Source organism: Pseudopodoces humilis, chromosome 4, assembly GCF_049639895.1.
Source record: "Pseudopodoces humilis isolate 2021_Gansu_Grassland_sample_001 chromosome 4, ASM4963989v1, whole genome shotgun sequence".
Lineage (NCBI taxonomy): Eukaryota > Metazoa > Chordata > Aves > Passeriformes > Paridae > Pseudopodoces > Pseudopodoces humilis.
The window spans coordinates 30,028,015-30,052,395 of NC_142203.1; the positions used below are offsets into that span (position 1 = coordinate 30,028,015).

The window sequence follows — 24,381 nt, forward strand, 5'->3', positions numbered from 1 at the left end:
CTGACCCTTACTGTGTATCTTACCACAACTTCTTCATTTTTTGCAATCCTTGGAATTGAAATTAGTCGAAATTGATTGCGTTTCACTGCATCATTCCCATCAAATATCTTGAGTGTTTGTTTACCTGAATGGAAACAATTGTATTTCATTAACAAACACCTTGAATCAGAAAGCGACCTGAATAGGAAGGGTATAAAATAACTACTAAAAACCTGCTTTCAATGAAACTGAAATGTTTCTTCATGGGAACATTCCTTGTCATAGGACAAGCTTTGAGGCTGAATATTTAAAATTTTGTTTTGTTACTGTTTGTGAAAGAGGGATGAGTAATCACAGTTTTATCCTGGCTTTTGATAAAACTGTTATAACCAGACTGTGTATATTATTGCTTCTTCATCTTCAGCATTCAAGACTGTATTTATTATTGACAAGTTGAACAACTTGAAGACCAAGACAAAGTGCTACCCCCTTTAGAACAGCTCCCAAAGCACTGCCGATTCTGGTTAATCAAGCAGTCTGTTAACACACATTGTAATGGAGATATGTTAAATGCTGGAGCCGACTTCTATGCTTCCCTTACAGCTTGGAAATACTCTGTAGTACAGAATAAATATTAAGAGCCTTTTGCTCTCAAATAATATCAGCATTTAGGTTCAATGAAACACACTAGCAAATTGCTATTTACCACAGAAGGATTAAAAAGGATAACTGGAACTGGAGGAACAAAACCACCAAACCACTTCTAACTGACGACTGATAAAAAGCAAGCAAGAATCCAGGCAGAAATGTGCATCACTGGGCATCTCAATGCTGCAGTGGCAGATTATGAGGAAGGACCACAGTGTACAATAACTTAGCAATGACACTTCAGTGCTAATTCTCTTGAACCACCTCAAACTAATGTTGTGTTTAATCCCCCTATTTCTGCTTCACTGTATGCACTGCAACTTCAATCAAAGCCAACACCACAGAACTAAAGGATTATCTAGTACTTATACGTGAAAGCAGTCATTTAAAAATGAAACTCTAATCCTCAAAGAAAAATCATGATACCTTAATGCTCATGATCTTTATTTCTCCTTATTCTGAGATGTGACAGCTACACTTGGACTTCTTTTTCAGTGTAAACTTGTCCACTTCTAAAGGATATTTCTTCTTTATCAATCTCACTGGTCATGGCACAATGTGTGTGCAAGGACATCCTCGTTATGTAACATGAATATCTCACTGCACAGCAAAGCAGTCCCCAGTATAGCCTCCCATCCTACTCCAAAGTCATCCTAGTCTCTCCTGGGACAAAATTGGCTATGTTGACTGGTCTAGTGGAAGGTGTGCCTTCCCATGTCCGAGGGGTTGGGACCAGATAATCTTTGAGGTCCCTTCTAACTCAAACCATTCTATGATTCTGTTATGATAATCAAAACCTTACTGAACATGACAAACTTCTCTGAGCCACTTTGCTTGAGCAGAAGGCTGTCTTAGATAACCTCCACACTGCCTCCAACCTCAGCCATGCTGTGACTCTTTGGAGAGATGCCTGTATAATAGACGCATGTACAAAGCAAAACAGACAGAAACAGAATAAATAAAATCACAGAATTATAAAATAGTCTGAGCTGGAAGTGGCCTTCAAGGATCATGGAGTACAAGAATTCTGACAGGGACATCTTTCACTAGATCAGGTTGCTCAGAGCCATATCCAGCCTAGTATGATAGATACATTGTGACTTTTAAATTCTTTCTGTTGACATGAAAAGCAGTGTCACCGTGGATTTTCAGTTTTCCAATTATTATAGTGGTTGTGTCTGTTGTCAATTTCTTTTTAGTCACAGTATAAGGAAGATACAAATATCATCAACTCTTGCTTCTAAAGTACCCTTGAAACTCAACAACCATTGCATTGAGGCCATAGCGTGCATTGGAAAGTGACCTACTCCTTTAAATTCTGCTGGATCTATGCCAGAAGGAGTGGAATTCTTTTAAACACAATTTCTGTCAGAGAGATCTCCATGGTAACTACAGCATAGACAAATGTTAACCAAAAGACACACTGTGTCCTGGGTGACCTTCTTTAGAGCTAACACAACTTGAGAAAACAAATGAACACTGGTTTCTGACAGCACAGCTGATGTTCTGAGTATGAACTTTTGTAACACTATCGAAATCTCTGCTGTTTTCACTAGCAATCCAGAAAGAAGACGACCATCTGAGAATAAAAACATTCATTCAAGTTCTAGTACTTGTTTTCAATTGAAGTGCCTTTGTAGTCTGCTCTTACGAGATACTAGTTGGTCTAAGAGAATCCCTAGCAATTTTAACTAGATAATTTTTTATGAACTCTCCATGTCTTAAGAACAGTTAAAGAACAGTTCTACTGACTCTCAAAATAAACTGGTTTACAAGAATAAGTTTAGATCTATGGACTAGTAATAATGTCCTAAGCTCGAGCATATTTCTTAGATAAATAAACATAATGCTGCTAATCTGGTATCCATCACATAAAAAAACCTCTTCAACTTTATCAGTGAAAAATCACATTTAACTTTGTCACTGTGCTCCTCAAAGGGGACACTTTTGCTGCAACTTAGTGAAAAATGGCTTGCTTGCACGTGAGCTTCAGGAAGCACATGAACAAAAGAACAAACAGCTACATACTGCAATTAGTCATCCAGAAATACATTTCTCCACTGAGTCAAGAGCACATCCAGCACATGTAAGTTAAGGGGTGTCTTATGCCAATCTGATTTGTCTAACTACCCTTGGCAAGAAGCTCAACTATAACCACTTCTGAAGTTAGGTAAAGCTCTTCCTTCTACCCGTTCCAATTTTTATATATTAGAAAATGATCCAGTTACAGAAGTGAAGTCTACATACCCCTACCTAGTATGTACACACACATATATATATGTATATATATATATAAAAGCCCCTGCTAATACACAACAGATGCACTTATCAAATTGTGGCACTTAAAGGAGTTACTGCCTGTTTTGTAATACTGGCACCTCACTACTAAATGTCTTTTATCTTTTCCTGTTGGACCGGAGTACACAGTATCGGGACTTTCTCCTGAAAAACACATCATTTTTTTTCTTACTATGCGATACTGAGCTGAAAATAACCTGTTGTTCATGCTTACCCTTTCTAAGGGGAAAGTAACTACAAAAGGATAACTCCAGGCATAATTTACCAAAGCATGGAATTTGATTTCAGTGGCTAAGATACCAAGATTTCTTGGGAAAATAATAAAACAGCATTGGACGAGATCAAAGTTCATGTTCCCTTTGACTTCCAAATCCCAGCAGACAGGGCACAGTGTCTGAAAAGACTAACATGTGGCTCGTGACTGAGATAGGAAAATTATGCGGCCCTGAATTGTTTTGTCATTTAAGAAAGCTAGAGACCTATACTGAGTGTATTTGTGAAAATTACTCTTAAAACACTAAATTATAGCAACATAGCTTACCAAGAACCACTCTTCCCCAAACAACTTGTGTTATTTACATGCTTTATGCTCTCCTTCTCTACTTCATATTACACTCTCTACTCTACTTCACATTACAACAGTGGGGACTATCAAATTTTGGTTTATTTCAGTATTAAGATTGATAACCTATAACATGGAATTAATGTATGTAAGAATTACGTATTTTTATTTTTATTGCCCTTGAAGAGAGCCTTTCAGAATCCCAGATTCCTTTCTCCCACCCTTCCTTCTTTCTTTCTCTAGCTCTTTTTCTTCCAGGAGAGCCGCTCATAGGTGTGTGCCTTCTGTGAACTTGTTTTCTCGAGCAGCTCAAACTCCCCTAGTTTCAAAACAATTTTGAAGCACAAGTCTGTGTCAACATTCTGGTAGCCACTTCTTAACCCTTCTTCTCTTAGTTTTTAGAGCCTTTCCAAGTATCTGCTGAGGAGCACGTGACATGTTGAGTTATCTGTAAACAATTACAGAAGAACACAATGGCCCTTTTTATGAAAGCTTAACATTTTCTTATGCATCTTTAGGGGAAAAATCCCTCCCCATATGCTGTCCTTGCTTCTTCTGGAAAACAGTTTGCTCCTGCTTGCAGAATTACAGTGGAGGTCTCCTCTGCACTGTCAGCAGGTTTGAGACAAGACATAAGCAAACTCTAAGCCAATGACTTGGGTCTATCTAATGCAAAACCATTTTATCTCTTACTCGGCAAATCAACAGTACCCAGAGCAAGGCAAAACAGAGGCTGCGGAAGGACATGCTGTGAAACATCTGCTTGCTGACAGCACTGCAGCCCTCATTTCTCTGGTAGACACATTCCTCTAAAACCTCCTCTAGAACGGGTTTTCATTGATGGCTGAATTTTGTCCTGCAGAAGATGGATGCAGGCTGATTCAGACTGTCCACTTGCAGCCAGTGAGCTCTGAGAGGTTCTCACAGGGCAGGGAGAGTCCTTTGCCAAACCCACTTGTATGTCTGTTAAATCTATCAACTCAGAAACTGTATGGTTGTTTTTATGTTAATTTTATGCTTTTGGTTTCCGCATCTTGGTAGGCTAAATACAGTGGTTGATTAAACACATTTAAGCTACCAATATTAAGACTTGGATCTTCTAACTTTGCATTTCACTCAACAAGCCCATTACAATAGCAAAGTAAAAAGATGAATGTAGGCTACTAATTGAAATTTTCTTCTAATACTAAACTACAGACTTGGTATTCTTTTCTATCTCCTGTGGAAAAAATGTGTCTTTCCTCATCAATATTATTCAATTTGTTCTGACTTGTTTTCATTGTTTTTGGAAATATGTACCCCTAAAACACAGAGAGCAGGAATTAAGAAAAGCTAAATATTCTGGAATGCAATTGAGTTCAGACACTCTTGAGAGAGAGCATGGTAACATCTCAAAAGACATGGCAGATCTACTGACTCAACACACAGAAGCAGTGAGCATCTCCTTCTTGACCCATGTTATACAAATGGTGTTATACAGAGACAGGTGAAAGTGGTACAGCCCCCTGCAACCGTGTCATCGTCATGTTAAATTCAGTAGCTCATGCCTCCCCACACACAGAGACATACAACAGCACAACAGCTGGCAGGTGAACCTCAATAACTTGACCAGGTAGGTTATCAGAGCAGCCATGTCCTGAGCCGACACAAGGTCATCAATCCCATGGTCTGGGGGTGGCACACACCAGAGGAGTCCATAGGGGAAGCTCTGCACGACACCTCAGTGACCAAGGAGGTCACTCAGCTTGCAGGGATATATATGAGACACATGTGGAAAGCATTCCGGGATGGTACAGGTGTTGTTAGGGGAACTCTGGGAGAGGAATCAAAGCAAGAGATCAAAGTGGTTTGGGGAAGAACTAGTATAGGAGAACAGAAGGCTAAGGAGACAAAGGGAACTGGTCACATTTAAAGAAGTTGCTGGTTGGTACTGCATGGCCGTGCCCTGGACTGCATCACTACAGTCTGTCTTATCAGTAAATGCTTCTTCTGACTATCTTTGTGAGTGTATTTTTAGCTGAGCTTTCTAACTCACAGTGAAGTTACTGGGCTCTACACTGTCCTATGTTTTGTGAAAATGCACTACAAGAAAGCAATTTTTGATGCCACTCTTCTTTTTAAAACACAGCTCATGATACTTTACATGACCCTTGAAAACATAGCATCTACTGCTGCTTTCTCAAGAGATGGCCTGAACAAATGACATATTAAAGTTTGTATTTTCCTATCTTTTTTCTTCTTTTGGGAAGGCTAAACTAAAGCTGAACTGGCATCTACTAATGTTTCCAATGAATCATGTCAAAATATCTGGATACAGTTTTCTTTTTGATAGTCATAAGGGAAATAGACTTAATTGTTGAAATGCAGAAGTCCTCACACTCAACCACGTAAATCACTTAAAACACTTGAAAAATGAAAGTTGTTTAGATGAACTGCAGTTGGAGTGTTTTCCCATAATAAGGAAGTATGGCAGTGGATCATAACTTAAAGTCATTCAGGAACTAAGAAAGTGAAAGAAGAGGATGCTTGAGATCTCTTCTATACCTGATTTAATTACTTATTGAGTTGAATTTTTTAAAATTCCAAATAGCATTTGCACAATTAGCCTCTTAATTTTGCAAGAACTTCAAGATTTATAAATAAATTAGTATTTATTGATATGAAATGAAACGAATTTCGAATCTTTTTTACCACAATCCATGCAGCTACATTAGGTAGCATGTACCATGTTGTTCTACTTATTAATATGGTTATAGGCGTGGGAAGCTCTTAAATTGAAGTTTTACCTCATCTTCTAAAAAGCAAGAATGTGGTTATTACTAACCTCAGAAAACTCCACCTGCTTAAAAATTTAACTACATAAAAAGCAGCAAGTCCAGCTCAATCCTGTCTACTGCAACATGCCCAAGCCAAAAACCAAACCACGTTCACCTGACGTCCTCAGCAAAATTTGGATCCAGCAAACTTAGAAGCAAAATGCTCTGAAAAGACATTGCTGTCTGCCCTTTAAATTTGTTGCTTATCTATGGGTTATCAACACCATGTTTTCTTCCTTCAGTTACTGAGTTGAGAGAAATAACCTGTTTGTCGAGGTAATGAACAGATTGCCACTTATGTCAACCTACCAATGGAAAATACCAAGGACATATTTGTAAGGCGCTGGATAAATGTGTTGGACCAAAACTCTGGACCTAAAATTAAAACCTAACTCTGGAAAAAATAACAATTTAATATTTTGTCATAAGGCAATACAATTTAAGATTATATGAATAAAGATTATTATATGAATAAAGAAATGGGTGACTATTCATCCCTTACTAAAACTTTGCTTACTTGAATCGGTTGAAATTTGGATATCTTTTGTTGATCCTTGTGTTGACCCATCAACATCATCATCCTCATCTGTAAAAGGAGAGACATTTTAAGAAAGGATTTTTGTTAACTTGAATATAGGGGAGAAGGCGTTTGTCATCTAAGAACAGTTTCCATCAAAAAAGCTTACACAACAGGAATCAGTCAGAAAAGCACACTTTCTTTTTTACCTATTTTATGGTAATAATTTATAGCATTAAAACAGCATTAGAAAAACCAAATCTGCATTGTCATGTAGCTATAGTGAAGGCATACATGAGATCCTTATACTACTAGTTTTAATATTGCAACTACTGCATTTCATTATTTTCTGAAGTCATGATGTTTGACTGTCACAGAAGTATGGATGGTTTCCATTAAGTTTTAAATTACCAAATCAATCCAGCCTTCCAGTCAGAAATAATGGTGTTATAGAAGTAATTTCCACAAGTGAAAAACAAAGTTACTGACACCCAAAGAGAAAGAAATTGCTGCTCTCCAGAAGAGGACTTTGACATTAGGCCCATCACTCTCACTAAAGCTAGGAGCTAACATGTCAGAAAATAATGCACCCTTGTAAAACCATACATATTAAAAAAAGATTAAAATAAATGCTGTGAACATTTTGCATTTACTTCTGTGAAGAAGATCCTCACTGTGTTTTCATTCCTGACACGCAGGGCCATACAAGACCAGTGCAAATCCAAACATGATCAATTTTCCTTCTTTGAGGGTAGCAGTAGAGTGCAATGCAAGTGCTCATCAAATAATGCTATTCACACTCACACCCACTGAAAATCCCAGTCTTGATTGGGATGCAGGCAAAACTCCCAAAAATTTAAGTTTTTGCTATGCTTTGCCACTGAGGGAGAAAGCACAAAATCAAAGCACAAAACAAGAAAGAAAATACAAAATAAAACAAGTAAAGGCAAATCCTCAGAGCAAAAGAGGTACTGAAGAAGTAAAAATCGTAAAGCAAGAGAACACCTTCCAAGAAGTGGAATCATAGCATGTCAAGAAGGGTACTAGGCAGTAGTCCTAAACTTGACACCAGGTAACTCATTGAATATTTGTGTAATGCTTCAAATGTCTACAAGAAAGACCAACAATAACGCTTTTGAGCTCTGGCTTTTAAAATATGAAGAGTGTTGAGATATTTTCCCTGTTATAGCTGACAGATAAACATCAAGTTTCAAACTGGAGGGAAATTTAGTATGGTCTTGAAACAACCTGAAATAAGAGAAAGCTGAATGCCTTCTTAAATTTCACTCCAGATAATTAAGTTAAAAAAAAAAAAAAAAATGAAGTGGTAAATATAACTATAGGAAATGACTGCTCCTGAGTGGTCCCAACCCTCTTCTTTCTCCATATGGATGAAAAGAAGCTGACTTCTTTTATTACACTCTCTCCTTCAGTCTGAATAGTAGGGAAATCTACACCAACAGCATCTTGAAACCATTCCAGTGAAGTTCACTGACCTCTTTGAAATTTGTTATTTGGAGGAAGGGGCTCCACACTGCTCTACCATTGCATGTCCTGGTACCTCAAGAGTTTAAAAGAAGTCTCTTACAGCACAGAGATGTTTGCTGAACATTGGTGATGAAGCTTAGCATTTACACTGTGGCAAAAGACACTTTTGACAAATGGTCCCCAGTAGGTCCATGATGATGGCTGTGCTCCTTCACTGCACGGGACAAGTCATCTGGCACTTCCCAACCACCAGCTTGGGAAGAGCTATGCCTGCAGCAGTCAACCCATCCAGGAACTGCCAACACTTCTTTGGTACCTCAGACTGGTCTTTCCACAACCTTATGAGCCATGTCCTTTGTCAGCTGTGGCAACAGAGGAGCACCCTCTGTGCATGCCACGTCAGGAGGACTTCTTATTGAGCCTGCCATCACACAGAAGTGCTAATTATCTTCCAACAAAGGAGTTCCTTGCTCCCCTAAGAGATCCCTAACATGCACACAGTCTTTAACAAGATCTGCCATCCAGAGTCTATACCTTTCCCCGGGAAAAGCAGCAGCAGCTCCTGGGGCAGCCATCCTGAGTTGCTTCATTGTCAGAGGGGCATCAAATACATCCTAAGAGAGTGTCAGGGAGCTGCTGAAGTCACAACACATCTTGGTAACTTTCAGCACATGCCAGGAGCTAGTGGAGTTTTGTTAGAAAATGAAGGTCTGTTCTGTGAACTTGAGTAACAAGAAGGACTAAAAGGCTAGAGCACTGAGCTTCCTAAACTGAGGCTGATATGAAAATTAGTTCAAGACAATTCTTGGCTCTGCCTTTGAGGAAGAATTTGGGCAAAGAAATAGAGCATACAGTGATGGTATCTGGTGCTTTTGGCGGTGACCTGCAGACACCTGATCTTCAGCAGACGACTGAGATTGGCAAACATCCAGCAACAGGTCTTGAAGCAAGGCTCAACAGGCTGTGGATGGTGTAAAAGAAGGCATGTGGAGACACCAGACTAGTACCTGAACATTCAGCATGTAGGCGCTAAACCAAGGTGCTAACTGTCAGCTATGGTAACACAGAACAAAACACTTCATGCACAGTGGAGTACAAGGCAGGTGCTGCACCACAAATATTACTCACCATGCCTTGTGCTGAGCCACAGCTGTGGCTCACTGACCATGAAAAAAAGAAAGATGTCAATTGCCAAAGCAGCTGTCAAGTTCACAGGTATGTAACAGATGTGCAACAGAAGGAAAGGGGAGCATCCCCATGGCTTGGCCCCTACTCCCCTGGGTTTCAGCAGCCTCCCATCCTGGGAGCATGCTGCCAATTGGATGATGAAGAGCTGAGACCAAGGGGCAGAAGTTCTCATAGGCCACAGAAAAGAGAACCTGTGTTAGAAATCAGATATTTCAGGTTGTTGCTACACTATACCTCTGTGACATGCAGTCTAAGGACTACAAAAATGTATTCTGGCTTTCCAAACTAGGTGAGTTTTATTCAATTTGATTTTTTTCCCCCTTCATGTCACAATAAAGCACTGGAAATGGTCCAAATTAAGTTAGTGAATATTTCTCCATTCACATGTATCTACTTCTGACCACAAGCTAATGGCTGCATTCTCTCAATTCAAAGCACCAGACAAAATTTTCCATTAAAGAAATGCAAAAAAAGGCATTCTTACTTTAAAAAACCTTGACTATGTGTAACATGAACTAACACACTTAGCGTGCAGAGTAAGTCCTAAAATAGAAAACCTTTTCTTCAATCTCTTAAAATACTGAAGGAAGAAACTAGAAGGTGCAGCTAAAACTTTGGATTCTTTCACTTAAAGTACTCTATGTTCAATTTTAATTAAGAGGTAATTTAAAAATAAAAAAAAGAGAAAGTCTGACGTATTTAAAGAACACACCACTGTTGAAGAGAAAAACATAGTTAACATCAGAAAAGTCAAACCAAAGACTATATTTTAAAGGTTTGTGATTAACTTCTCTTAGTTATAATAATACAACTTTATCTTCACTTAAACCCTTTGGACACTTGTGAAATACCTAACAATAGACCTGATCAAAGTTCACAGTGAGCCTTGCAGCACAATCAAGCTCATCCACTCTTTATTTTGATTATTTCTTTTGTAACTTTTTTTCTGTACTTTTGTTGGAAGCATTAGGAACTCCATGATTTTCAAGTGGGTGCTATACTACATCTTTGACCACTAGCAAGCAAATTCACTGAAAAAGAAAACACACTCACTGAAAAAACCCCAACCCACAAAAGCAACCTAAGACCTCCTTTGACAGGTCACTGGAGTGTGTCTGGGTTATGCAGACCTTGGGTCACGCAGTTCATGCAGTAGCAGGACTACTGCTACAGCTTCTGCACACAGAACACAGGGGTCTTGCTCATGATCAGCTCTCCTCACCAAAACCAAACATGACTTTAGAGCATAAAGTTCAAGAGCAATCTGCCAGGTTGAGAAATGAGCAGTTGCAAATATTTAACTTTCATGAGCAAAACGTATTTTGCTACCTTTCATTTCCTTTCCTATTCCATTCAAGCACCAAAAGAAAGGTTTTACAGGTGCGTAATAATCAAAATATAAATTAGAAAATACTTTGGTGTACCTCAGGCTTAAAAAAAAATTTTCTTCCTAAACAGCTGTTAAACAAACATTCACTCTAGATGGCAGCAGAACATTACCCTGCCTAGACACATGATATTGTTTCAGCACAGGAATCTTAAAAAGGACAGGAGCTTAATCCAAGAGACAAATAAAAGTACCTGTACACATGATATAAGAAGTAAGTGTTTCCAGCAATGATAACACTAACACCACAAATTTTCTGATTTTGGATTTTCACTTTCTTTGTTTCAAGAATAGTGTACAAATTGCCCAGCACCAGTAAACAGAAGTTCCTGCATTTTGCACTGTGTCTATTAAAAAAATCCCTAACCTGTCCCAGAAATAGCAAGAAATTATAGTATTGCCACAAAAGCCTGTAAAAATTATCAGTAATATACTTAACTGAATTATGACATTAGGTTAAATATGCTCATCAACTAGTTGCATTCAACTTTGAAATTTTTACCTGATTCTGTATGCAAATTTTCCGATATTCGAAAACAATGCAATTTGCTGAAGTTGCGAGAAAACAACTGAACACAACTTGGAGGAAGAATCATATTCCTTAATCTTCCAAAGGTACATTCTGGTGTGACAATTACATAGCAAGCAGCATGAGCCTATAAACAACAGCATCAGTTAAGAACTTGTGATACACATAGAAAGTAAATTTATTTCTAAAAAAATATGACTGAAATAGTGTAACTGAGGCTAGGGATTATATAGACCTTTTGTAATCACATTCGTTAAATGATATTCGTTAAATGCCCATCTTTCACCCTAGATTTTTATTTGTTTAATCTGGGTTTTGTATTGCCAATAATGGGGAGTCTTTATATGTCAAGAGACTTGGAAGGATCACAAACCTCTTCCATTAAAAACTAAAGGTTTTTATGCAGCTGCATGGAGAATTTTGAAGTCTCTGGTCTTCCACTCTATGGGGGAAATGGAAAAGGTGCACCTCATCTGGTACTACTTTCACTTCCATCATATTGTAATATGAGGTGGCATTAAGTGGATGGACTAATTGTTATCTGCACTGCACACTATTTGTCAGTGTGTGAAAAGCTGTGGTTTCCAGAAGAATTATTGAAGGGTACCATCAGCTTGCACAGGAAATAAACACGTGTCATATGAATGGAAAAACACAGAAACTGATATTAACAGCTTAAAAAAACCCCAACCACACAGGTCAAGACCTATTCTATACTGAAATAAGAGAAAACATATTAGAATGGTAAGTCTTTAACCTTGCAGAATTCATGATCTGAAAGAAATTCTGATTTCACATAGAAAGTGACTGCAGGCTTCTAACCACAGATCTATAATTGATTAGGCCCAGTTAAATTCCACTGGATTTACACAAAGCTTCACTGTGACATTGAGAGTCGCTCATTAAAGTGACTATGAGGAGGATTTAAAAAATCAAATTTCCCACCTAACACATAACTATATATATATATGTAAATAAGATTAAGTGTATTTACAAAGTGTACACAAAATATATATTTATACAGTGTGTGAATAAATTATGTTTACATCAATTGTTCAAATAAGCACATGCCCACATATATGTGGTTCCCACAAATACATGCAGCAGCACAACATACCATGATGCCACACCATTCACATCTCATGCCAGAGAGCACCTCAGAAGATCCACAGGTTTTTTTGCAAATTTCGCAACGAGCACCTGAAGAAAGGTTTCCCTCCCTCCAGTGATGGTGGTAAGTATCCTGAGGGAACACATCACGACTTAGCATTACATGAATCAGATACAGATGCATCTTTAATACAACTTTAAAAAACAGTAATTCAAATAGCTCTAAGGAAATAGCAACAGACTAGGGCACTAAGTTTTTCTTAAGATAAATATGAATTTTTAACAATCTTACATTTCACTAAAAGAAGAAAATTTATCAAACTATCAAAAAATTTATTACAGTGGTTTTCCTTCACAGTCCACTAAAACAAAATCCTTTTAAAAAAACATCCTATGATATCAGTATTCTGTATCTACTGTACTCTGAGAAGATAAGAAAATAGGCAGTCTTGCCTTAGTCAGACTGCAGGAAGCATGAGGGTAAGAGAATGTTTGCCAGGGATACAAGGCAGCCAACAGCTCAACATACAGAAGCCAGCTTTTGCAAAGCAAACTTTTATATAAGTTGTTTGATTTTTTTTTTTTTTTTTTAATTCTTAATTTGGAGGTTGCACATATTCCTCAGAGTTTTCAGTAAGAGTTCAAAAGCATCGTGAATATATCAGCATTTAAATTCATCTCACTCTTTGTAGTATATTCTGAAGTCACATATGTCCTTTGCCTGTCAAAAAGCAACCAGCTTTGATAACTGGTAGCATGTGAAACTCAAGACCAAGACCGCTCCGTCTCTAGATCACAAAATGCACAACCACCTTCCCCTGCAGAGGCATCTGCACTTACATGGTCCAGGTGCCCATCCTGGTGACACTGCCGGCAGTCACTGCAAGCAAACAGGATACAGTCTGTGTGCACATGTAGCTCACAAACTAAAAGTACAAAAACAAGAAAACTTCTTTAGGCTGGAAACCCCAGGGTTTTTCTGCATCTCCTTCCTCCCTCCCTTCAATTGTCCTCCACTACCCTTTTCACACCATACATTCTCTCTGTGCTCTTTACATTCAGCAAAGATAGACAATAAAGACATTTACCAGCATTGTTTTGTGTGTTCCCCCACTTCCTCTGGGTTAAAAAGATGCAACAAAATAAACAGGAAAGGCTAAGCTAATTTTGCTGACAAGAAGCATTTGTCAAATTTCTTCCAATTTCATCAAGTTAAGTGTGTACAACTGCTCAGTTTTGTCTGAGTTTCACAGGAACTGCTGCTTACTCCCAACATACCTGTGCCTGAAGGTTACTTTGAGTCAATCACCTTATATAAGGTAAATCACTATTTCATTGTCAAAAAAAAGGAAACCATTTCCCCAGAGCACTCTCCTAAGTAAGGTTAACACTGCCTTCCAAAATTATTGTAGGTACTGTAGGTGGAAGAAGTTTTAGTGAAGCATGTAAAACTTTAGGCAAGTTTTGGTTTTAAAATACCTCCATTATTTAAAAGCTGACTTGAAATACCAGACATGAAAGAAAAGAATCTGCAGTTTCATCCCTACAAGGGATGAGTTACAGCCACCCCACCCCCGCCCCCAGCCAATAACTAATAGATCTCAATACCTAGCTTCATCATTTCAAGTGTTAGGAGGGCTCTCTGTGGACCTCAGAGACAGAGATGGATGAAAAAGATCCTTCTGTAGCTGTTTTGTAAATACTTGTATTGCTCTGGGAAGGCATCTGACTTTTCATCAAGTAAATGAAAGCATGAGACAAGCATCAAATTTTTCAAATAGTTTTTCAGTTCTGGTCAAACAGGTTATTTCTCCAAGCGTATAATAAAAATATGAGAACTGTAACCTGAAGATTGGAAGGTAGTAACTGCACATATTAGCACATTATCTGAAAGTATCTTGAAAACAACATTATTAATTTACATAGAAAATAATACCCAATTTGAAATCTCTTTGGACTCTTTCAGAGCAGAATTAACATTGTGTTATTCTAACCCCACAGAAGACATAATCTACCATCACACCAAAGCAAAGACTCATGACTAAGTCAACCACAAACACACACAGCTCCCCATGCTGAATGTCTTCACTGCACTCAAGAACTTCTCTCAGCTGTGGCACAGTCACATTGTAGAATCCTCCACTCACATTTCTCCCTGTTAACAGACGTAACAGGAATATTTTGCAGTTCTGCCATTTCAACTAAACAGGCAAATTAGATGCTTTGAGTCATACTCCTGCTAATGTGAAAAGTGACGAATAGACGAATTTACAGCTTCAAGGAATTTACAGAAGCACTGGGGGTTCTTTCATTAATTTTGCCAACACAGGCATGCACAGCCCCTTGCTATACTTTGTGAGAACACAGAGTGGGTTTTACCCTTGCTTTAATTCACATCTGCTGCTTCTAGCACCAAACCTAGCTCAGAATTGGTATGAAATACGTTCACATAAATGGCAGGAGTGTCACAGGAGTTAATCCCTTAAGATGACTAGCCCAGTGTAGGAAAGAGGATATTTTTGAATGTTAAAATCAAATTAGAGGTCCTACAAAAAGAATGATCATCTTTATCAGCCATTCCATAAGCTGCATAATTATTTCACTCGTAACAGAATAACGATCTTCTGTTTCAAGCTAGCTAAGAAAGTTACTTATGATTGCCAAAAAACCCAACCTGATTAATTTCAGACACATGAACTTGAGCGAAAAGCCTTAAAATGTTAACTGCCTCATTCTTCAATAGATCTGCTTCTCCTTGCTTAATAAGAAACTTCAGCAACAAAAAAATGTTTGGATTACTCCAATTTATTTTATTTGTTTTCCATCCCCTTTTTCTTGGAAATAAAAGGAAGAGCAACTCTCACCATCATGAGTCCAGGTTCAACTGACACCAGTGAAATCTGGTAGTAAAAATAGCTATCCAAAGCAATCAGTAACTGTCAGCAGAATTTGGAGTCAATCTATTGTCATTTCTACCAATGAAATATGTATTTATTTCACCATGGATTAATACACATACATCCTCGTTTCTGAGAACAAGTCCCTGACAGCATTTATGTGGGTGAAACCTTTTATTTCCTTTCAAGAAAGTTTGTTCTATTTTAAGATATAAACAGTGGAAAACAAATTATTTAAATTATTTTACAAGTACATTTAATTATGTCAATAATTTGTTTAGAAAATTATTGACATCATTACCCATCCTAACCCTCTTTTTTATCTTCATTATGGTAAAGAGTCCAGGAAAAGTTCTTAAATTTAGTATCAGACATGAACAAGACTAGATTTGTAGTATTAATCTAAGTATTAAACTATTATAAATAAACAAAAAAAATTGGAATAAAGTTCAATATCTCCACCTGGATATCAAAGTTCTACAGCTTAAAACATTAGACTTCTTAAACAAATTCCACAAGCATTTTTGAAGAACAAAGGACGAATCTCGTGCATTTCATAAACTTCAGCTGCCCCCCTTTTTAAAATACATTAAAAAAAATTAGCAAACAAGTTGTAGGCTTACTAGCATTCAGAAAGAGGGCTACTGAACAAGTCACACCACCCAAAACAGTGAAACTGTCAAACCCATGAGAGGAAAACAATTTAGAACCTTCAATGAAGCATAAAAAAAAATTCTGTGCATCTGTAATACCTAATTACAACATGTAATTTCATGTATTTCATGTTCACAAACACTTAAATAGAAATATCTGAAAAAAATATTCCTTCGCACTTGTGTGATGGTTTTGGCTGGGGTACAGTTAATTTTCTTCACTGTGGCGAGAATGGGGCTGTGTTTTGGGTTTGTGCTGTACACAGGATTGATAATACAGGGATGTTTTAGTTATTCTTGAGCAGGGCTTACACAAAGCCAAAGCATTTTCTGCTTTTAGTACTGCCATGCTGGGGAGGAAGTTGGGGGAGGTTGACAGGAGTAACAGACAGGGCAGGTGACCCAAAGTGGCCAAAGGAATATTCCAGACCATCTGACATCCTGCTCAGTATCTCAAGCTGCGTGCAAGGAGGAAGGAGGAGATATTTGGATTGATGGCACTTGCTCTCCCAAGTCACTGTGAGGCGTGAGGGGGCCCTGCTATCCTGGAGATGTGAAACACCTGCCTGCTCAAGGGAAGCAGGGAATGACTTTGTTTTTTTCTGTTGTCTTTGTGTGTGGGTGGGTTTTGCTTTCCACCTTATACTGTCTTTATCTCAACCCATGAGTTTTCTAGGTTTTACCCTTCCAGTTCTCTCCCTGATCCCACTGGTGGGACAGGGAGTGAGCAGCTGTGTGCGGTGCTTGGCTGCAGGCTGGGGTTAAACCACAGCCAATGGATACAATGCAAATGCAGTATAATTAAGAGAGTAAGAGAGCAAAATTTAGAAAGCTTAGACTAAATTGGATCACTAAACTCAAGCTATTTGCAATAGTTAAGAGGTAACTAGTGGTAATTATTTTATTTTCAAATTTTTATGTCTATCTCACAGCACATAGGTTCTGACTTTGATTTCCTAGATCACTAGAAAATGATTGGTCCTACCAAAGGTTTGGTCCTACCAAACCTTCCTGGTCACATGGTGACTATACTAAGTGACATATTCCCACTACTCAGAACATTTTGCCTCCATTATGCAACTCAACAGACAAAAGCAGGAACAGAAATACTGCACCATTTTAAGTCTAAAATGCCCTGATCAAAGAGGATTGCTTCCCCTACACGTAGAAAAACGATATTCAGTAAAACATAATCTTTAGCAAAACTTATTTTAGCAAAAATTTTGGAAGCAACAAAATTCCTTGAAAAATTGGTTCTTCATTCATCAGACTTTTTTTTTTAAACAGTTAAGAGGTAATATTCCTATAAAACAGTAAATTCTATTTAACCTCACAACTCAACTGAACAATTAATAGACATTTAGGTCAAGGGAGAATTGAAGAGCTGTCCTACATGAAAATCAGTCATATACTCATGCCAACATGCATCTCAAATAAAAATCACTGGTATTTGAGTGATTTCTTTAATTACTGTTTTTTCAGAGAATCCATGTCAGAACACTCAGAGCAGTACTATTTTGACAAATAATATTTTCAAATATCTTTCCACTGAAGGTACCTCATCCTCATTAAAAGTAACAGACATCTGAGACTAGTAACACAGGAAATTCTACATTCTTTTCTAGAAATATGAATACCTGATGATTCTCTGTATCAAATGTTTCCACTGGAAACAGAAATAAATTACCGCAACAGGACGAGTCTTTCTTTTGCCATAATTGCTCCTCATTCTTTGCCCATCTCAGGCAGGGATACATTGCACACCACCACAGACTTGCTCAAAGCAAATTGGGGGAGAGATGAACAAAGCATTTTGTTCAGGTTTGACAAAGTTTGCACTTTATCAAAGGTGGTTGGTTTGTTATTCCTTAGTTTGAAGTACACCTTCCCACGACCAACGAACAGATAGTAAACAAACCAAAAATCTCTCAAGCACTCGAGGTATGCAGTGAAACTGTAGGTTACTGGGTGACACACAGATGGCCGTACAAGTAGGGTTCAAGTTACCTTCACATCGAAAGGCAGGCGACTCCAGGGACTTCCTGCACACAGTGCAAAACTTTCTTTTGTAATGTCCTGGAGGCCCAAAACAGTGTGCAACTGGAACCTGCCAGCGAAGAAAGCATAAGACATCATCAATTTCAGCTTCCAAAGTGTCAGATGAAACTCATAGAAGCTGCTTTATCTTGCAACAACAGGGCAGTATATACAATGTAAACTTAACTAAGCACAAGAATAAATAGACAGATGAAGCATCCTTTAAAAAATAATCATATGTAGAAGTATATTTTAAATATATTAATGTATATATTTTAAGTACTTTAATATACCCGTTTCTTAAATTTTTGGGAATTAATATGTATTGTATATATTTTTAAGTGCTGATTAGCTTCTTGAAGATTCACAGCAACATGGATCCAAAGGCTTCCTTTGGGACCTACCTGTAATCGCAGTTTATCTTGTAAGCATTTTTTATTGAATCAAGGACAATTAAAGAATAATTACTGCACAGGTGAACAAAATATCCTAAAGACATACACTAGACAACTTCTAACATCTCAATGCTGCCACAGTTCAGTGCTCTCCACATGCCTTTCACTTCCACTCCAAATACAGCCTGGGCACTGGCTGATCAGGACAAAGGGACTGTCTGGTTCCCCCTGCTTTATCCAAAGCTTCAAATGGAATGGTGCAGAGATCCAGCTCCTGAGGTACCTCCAGACCGAGGTTTCTCTTGACTGTAGGTTGAAAATTATACACGATGACTTTCTCTTGCAAGAGCTGTCTGTACCAACAGTTTTGGCAAATGTGTTTCTTATTCGCTTAGCTTAAATTGTTTTCCTCTTGGTTAGTGATTAATAATGAAGATGGGAAGTGTTAGTACCAAAGGAACAACAAATGAAAAGAAGCAAAGTAAAGAATAAGAAACACACTTAAGCTTCATACCTGTTCTAGAGGCTGCTCCTCCTACAAGATGCACAGCTGTGCTAAAGTGACATTTGCATTAGAAGGAAAAAATGTAACTTTTATGTAACTGTTAATGTAATGCTTATGTAACTGTTAATGTTTCAAGTCCTAGAATCCAAAAGCATTCCATAAAAGTTTGCCATTATTTAGGTATTTAGTATTATGCATTTCACATGCCCTTCTTGGTCTAATGAACACATCAAATTTATGTTGTGGTTGTACTTCTGGTAAAAGCTGACAAATTATTACTTAGGTTTCAAATGAAATTAATCATTCCCAGTAAAACTTTTGAAGTAGTGACTTCAGATACATGTAATCACAGATAGCACCTTTTCCTCTCAGACACACTGGTAAAAAATCCTTGAAGGTTATTCATCAGGATTTGAATTTTTCTCCTTCTATATTGAGGCTTTCCTGAGAACTATTAGCAGCAAACCTGACACACACTGTGAACACAGAACTTGGTGACCCACGGAGTTGCTTCCAGTTATAGAAATTCAATTCCCATAAGATTTTTCTGCCTCAGAAAGTATGGGGACAGTTACATCAAACAATCCTGTAATTCAAGCATGAACAATAAAAGAAGTGAGATAAAGTTTTGTGGGATGCAACATAAGGACAAAAAAATGCTGGAAGTTTAATAAAAAAAAAATCTGTAACCCCCAAATGCGCAACATGTGGTTCCTCCAGTGCTCCTCAGAATTAAGCTTTGGGAGACAAAAGAGGACAGAGTGGTATGAAATATGCTTGCATTACCAAACATGAATAGTATAGTGCACGGCAGCTGACCACTGAAACAGAGTGACCAGCTTACTGCCCCAGCAGACCGTACTATCCAGAGGAATCCCTGGTCCCTGACTGACCAGGGAACTGCTCATTCAGATTACAGGCTCCCCACCAAGCTGGGCTGACAGGTAACCCACAAACTTCATATCAGTATCTCCAGTATGATATATAACAGCATTGCCTCCGAAAGCTTGAAGTTTTAACTTTGTGTACAAGCTGGGGATTTAAAAATACAGCTAAACCACTCTTTTTGGATCCATATCCTACTCCCATCAGCCCAAACTGGAATTTCATTCTCTGCAGCTCTCCATCTTTGACATGAAGTTCATAGCTGCCTTACATATTTTTTTAAAAAAAATCAGAATAATCTAGTCATATAATATATGTTTACAAAAATATATATCCTTGGTGGGGGGCAGGGGGGTGGAAATTATCCTGGAAAGCCTAAGAAGCTTTAATCAAACTATCCCAGATTTTATTTGAGGCTCCTAATCCCTGCCCACCCTGCTACTTCTTCAAGAGAAGAAACAAACCTCTCTGTACAGTGACATACAAATTATCTGGAGGTAATTTGTATGTCAATAATACAATATGTCAATAACTCAGTTATTGTGGAGGTAAAGTGCCAGTGCTGTCTTCTCACTCTAGCTGCTCCAAAAAAAAGTTTGCTGGGAGAAGGCCACTTGCATAAAATTCATTCTGCACAATGAATTCATGTGCAGAAAGTTGGTAAGAAACGGCTGTGTGAGCACAACCCGACACAGACACTGCAACTGTGAGGAGTACTGGAAAGCCCTAGTGGGATTTCTTCAGGCAAGAAGAAATCTTTTTCTGCAGTTCCCAACCTGTCTTCAGGTTTCAAGCATCATCTTTAAGTGCCCTACTCCTACCACAGTCTCAAGCACCATGCAGCCACACAAGGGAGAAGAATTCCCCCTGGAATCAGACAACATTTAGCTCTGAGGTGGTGAACAAACTGCTTTGGACATGCAGCATGAGCATTTAACCCCCATTTGAAACACAGTGAACTCTTCTTCTGGCCATGAGTCTGTCTTACGCCTAGCTTGGAAATGCAGGTTGTTCATTATTGTCAGAGGGAGGTTCTGCTGAAAAAAACATGTGAAAAACAGTGTTTATTTTGCGAAAAAATTGTGAGAAAGGACTTTGACAGAAGGTGAACTTATTCACGGGCTGACTGTACTTACCTAGAAAACTCAAGGGAAGGAGAACAAGCCTAAATTCTTCAGCTGTTCAGACCATGGTGACAATTGTCTGAAGTCTCAAGTCATTGTCAAAGAGAAGGGAACAACTCACTGATTTAAATGTTAAGGCAGGGTGGAGAAGGGGGAAAGGGAAAAAAAGTTTCTTTAAATTCTTTCTTACAAATCAAGCCAAAGAAACTTTGTTTATCATGAGTGGTCTTCCTAACATGCTTTGGAAGATGATCGATATAAAAGCAGTGTAGAGCCTAATGGAAAATGGGTGGGAGTAACATGGAAAAAGAGAAAAGATAAAAGAGCAAATACAACCTAATGAACACATCAATTACATAATGTTTCTTCCAACACATTTTGGTTGCTGAACAAGTCCCAAACACCTAATATATATATGTATTAAAAAAAAATATTTAAAACTCAGACTAGAAAAGCCAGTGAGACATTATGAAAGAATACAGAACATATTATTGCCTAGTGGATAGTTTATATCCACCTCTGCAAGTACAGCAAAGTACAGAAGCTTAAGGTGGCTAACAGAATATGTTAATAATTTATGAGAGTTTAAAACTGCTTTTCCAATCCATCTACCTAAATTACCTTATGAAAACCACAAAATCGATTTCCACAGAAAAATACGGAAAATTTCTTCTAGTAATACCATTAAATGACATCTAAGTGCCCTTACAATATTGATCAGAAGCATATCAACAAAAAGTATAATGGTAACACTCCAGCATGATCTCCAGGATGACTCTGCACTCAGGGACAAGATAATCCTAGTTCCTGCTCTATTTCCTGCCATCCGTTAAGGAATGCAAGGCATTAGAGAATGTAATACATATTTGTAAATGTTCCTATCAGCCTGTAATAAAATTTGATCCTATAGAAACCCAAGACTTAGAATCTAACTCCTTCAGTGCAATCTGTGGAAGTGCACAACAGCTCTGCAGTAACCAGAAAGAATGGCAGTAAAATGCTTTTAAAATCCACACTTTAGAAGAAAAACAAAGGATAGACTTGCTTTCTTTTGATAGTGCCTTTTAAAATTGTTCCTCATCCTCAAACATCACAGGATATAAAGCATGTGACCAACCAGTATATCATAAATTCAAGTACTCTTCCACTAAGGTGGATGTACTTTGTACAGAGTGGCCCATCTACCCTCCAGACCCTCTGATGTGTGTACAGAGTCAGGCCAGGCTGCCCTACTGGTCTGCAGCCTTCAGGATGCATCAGCAGGGGGAAAAATACAGCTCTAGGAAGGCCTGTTTTTCACCCAGCAGCAGCTCCATTTCTACCATCTCTGGCAGAAGAAAGCTTCATCTTGAATCATGAGGAAAATACTTCCAGGTGTGAAGGGCAATGAGAGAAACACAGATATACCAAATGCCAGTGTGACAGCTGCTGTCTTGGGCAGTCTTAAAAAGGAACTACCTACTAAAAACTTTTCCTAGGCCTATGTCTGGATATTATTTTGCCCACCCATCTCCTTTTCCATCACAGCAGGGTGACTTGCACTTGGCATGACTCTATAAAAAATACTGGAGAGACTAAGAAACCAGGGTGGCAGGACCTAAAATAGTGTGGGGCTGAACAGCTTTCAAGCAGGAAAAGGTACAGAGAAAGAAGGATACTAAGACTCTCAACAACAGCCTCCAAAGTTTGAGTAAAAGGTATTTAACTTAAGATCACGACCTTGCAAATCAAAAACACTGTTGCATTTTAAGGATAAGCAAAAGCATCTTGGAAGCAACCATCTTCACACCCATAAGGGCAGTCACGTGGGGCAATGTCAAAGACTGCTCTCAACATAAGGCAAAAAAAAAATATGCTGATAAAAATTAAAATGGTGTTTCTGAAATAAAAACATGTATGGATGTTTAAGTGTAGAAGCGCTTCCCTATCTAAAGTTTCTAATGCTCACTCCAACACCATAAACCTCTGCTCTAGTGAGGTAGATATGGTGAACACACCTTGCTACACCCCATGACTGTTCTGTCCAGGCCTAGACTATTCTCTCTCTGAGAGAAGCTAACAACTTTGTGATTCAATTTTTGCCCTTACTAACATCTTTTCAATTACCTCCTTATTACTCAGTAATCACAAACAGCACTTTGATTTGCATGAAACGTCTTATATAATAGCAAAATATTTCTGCAACTTGAATACACTGTGTGCTCTGAAAAGTCCTCCATTTCTTTCATTTTTTAGGGATAATGCATATCAACTACTCGTCACTTGTGTCCAAACTGACATTCTTGCTCTGAGCACTTGATTTATTGGCTGGTGTTTAAAGGGAATATAACTGTGCTTTACATATGGCAGTTCTGAAATGAAATAAGAATGAAAAGTGAAATGGTGTCTCAAGATACAATAGGACAGAGGAGACAAAATCAAATACTTAATTATCAAAATTTTAATTGGGGCTAATGCAAGGGAATGATGCACACATCTATATGCTATCTCACTATATTCAGGATCATTTTTCTTCATCCTACAGACCCCTGTGACAGGACATTTGGCCTCATATGCTTCAAGGTCTCAAGGACCCTGTGCAGTGGATAATACATCCCATACTATTTCAAACCAGAATTATATGATGCTTCTACTCAAAAGTAAGAGTTGTGTAAAAGCTTTCCACTGCAATTAAGAGTTGCTTGGCCTAGTATTTTTTGCACTGTAAAGAAAAAATTATATACAAAAGTCACTCCTTGCTTTTATTGCTACAGAGGAAATCAATGTCCACGTCCTTTCATCAAGACAAAGATTAAGAATTAAAACAAACACAGTGATGTCCCATAATGCTTCTTAAACTGAAGAGTCACTGATACAGCGGCAGAGCTAATCTGGGTATTCATATCGTTTCAAGAGAGCATAATAAACTCTCCTGAGTTTACGAACTTGGAGGAGCTAGCCCTTCCTTCCCTTAAACTGAGGTTCCACTTCAGGGAGAAAAGGCAGAAAACTTCAGTGCTGTGCCAAGATTACCAGCAAGCAGTTTTGACCCTCATTTGGTTCCAAATTATGCCATGTGATTGTCTCCAAGCAACTGCCTTGCTGAAGCAACATAAGCATGGGTCAAGTGCTGGAGAGCTGAAGAGAGACCTTCTTGACAGAAGATGGTCAGTGTGACCCAGCAAAGGCCCTTGTAAAATCACAGAGTCAGAGAATGGAAATGAACCTTTCAAGGTCATCTAGTCCAAACTCCCATGAGTGAGCAGGGACATCTTCAACTAGATCAGGCTGCTCAGAGCCCTGTCCAACCTAGTCTTGAGGACTTCCAGGGATGGGGCGTCTACCACCTCTCTGAGCAACATGTGACAGTACTTCACCACCCAA

General features: G+C 38.3%; 1 protein-coding gene across 1 annotated transcript in view; it reads right to left on the reverse strand.

The window, feature by feature from the left end:
• DGKQ (diacylglycerol kinase theta) overlaps window positions 1-24,381 on the reverse strand; it is an 88,129-nt gene that overhangs the window by 37,196 nt on the left and 26,552 nt on the right. Inside the window, exons 3-8 of the mRNA XM_005529979.3 lie at window positions 18,080-18,179; window positions 13,363-13,448; window positions 12,530-12,655; window positions 11,386-11,539; window positions 6,821-6,889; window positions 24-124 (exon numbers count right to left, since the gene is read on the reverse strand). Coding sequence (XP_005530036.2) covers window positions 24-124; window positions 6,821-6,889; window positions 11,386-11,539; window positions 12,530-12,655; window positions 13,363-13,448; window positions 18,080-18,179 — 636 coding nt within the window. The remainder of the gene's footprint in view (window positions 1-23; window positions 125-6,820; window positions 6,890-11,385; window positions 11,540-12,529; window positions 12,656-13,362; window positions 13,449-18,079; window positions 18,180-24,381) is intronic.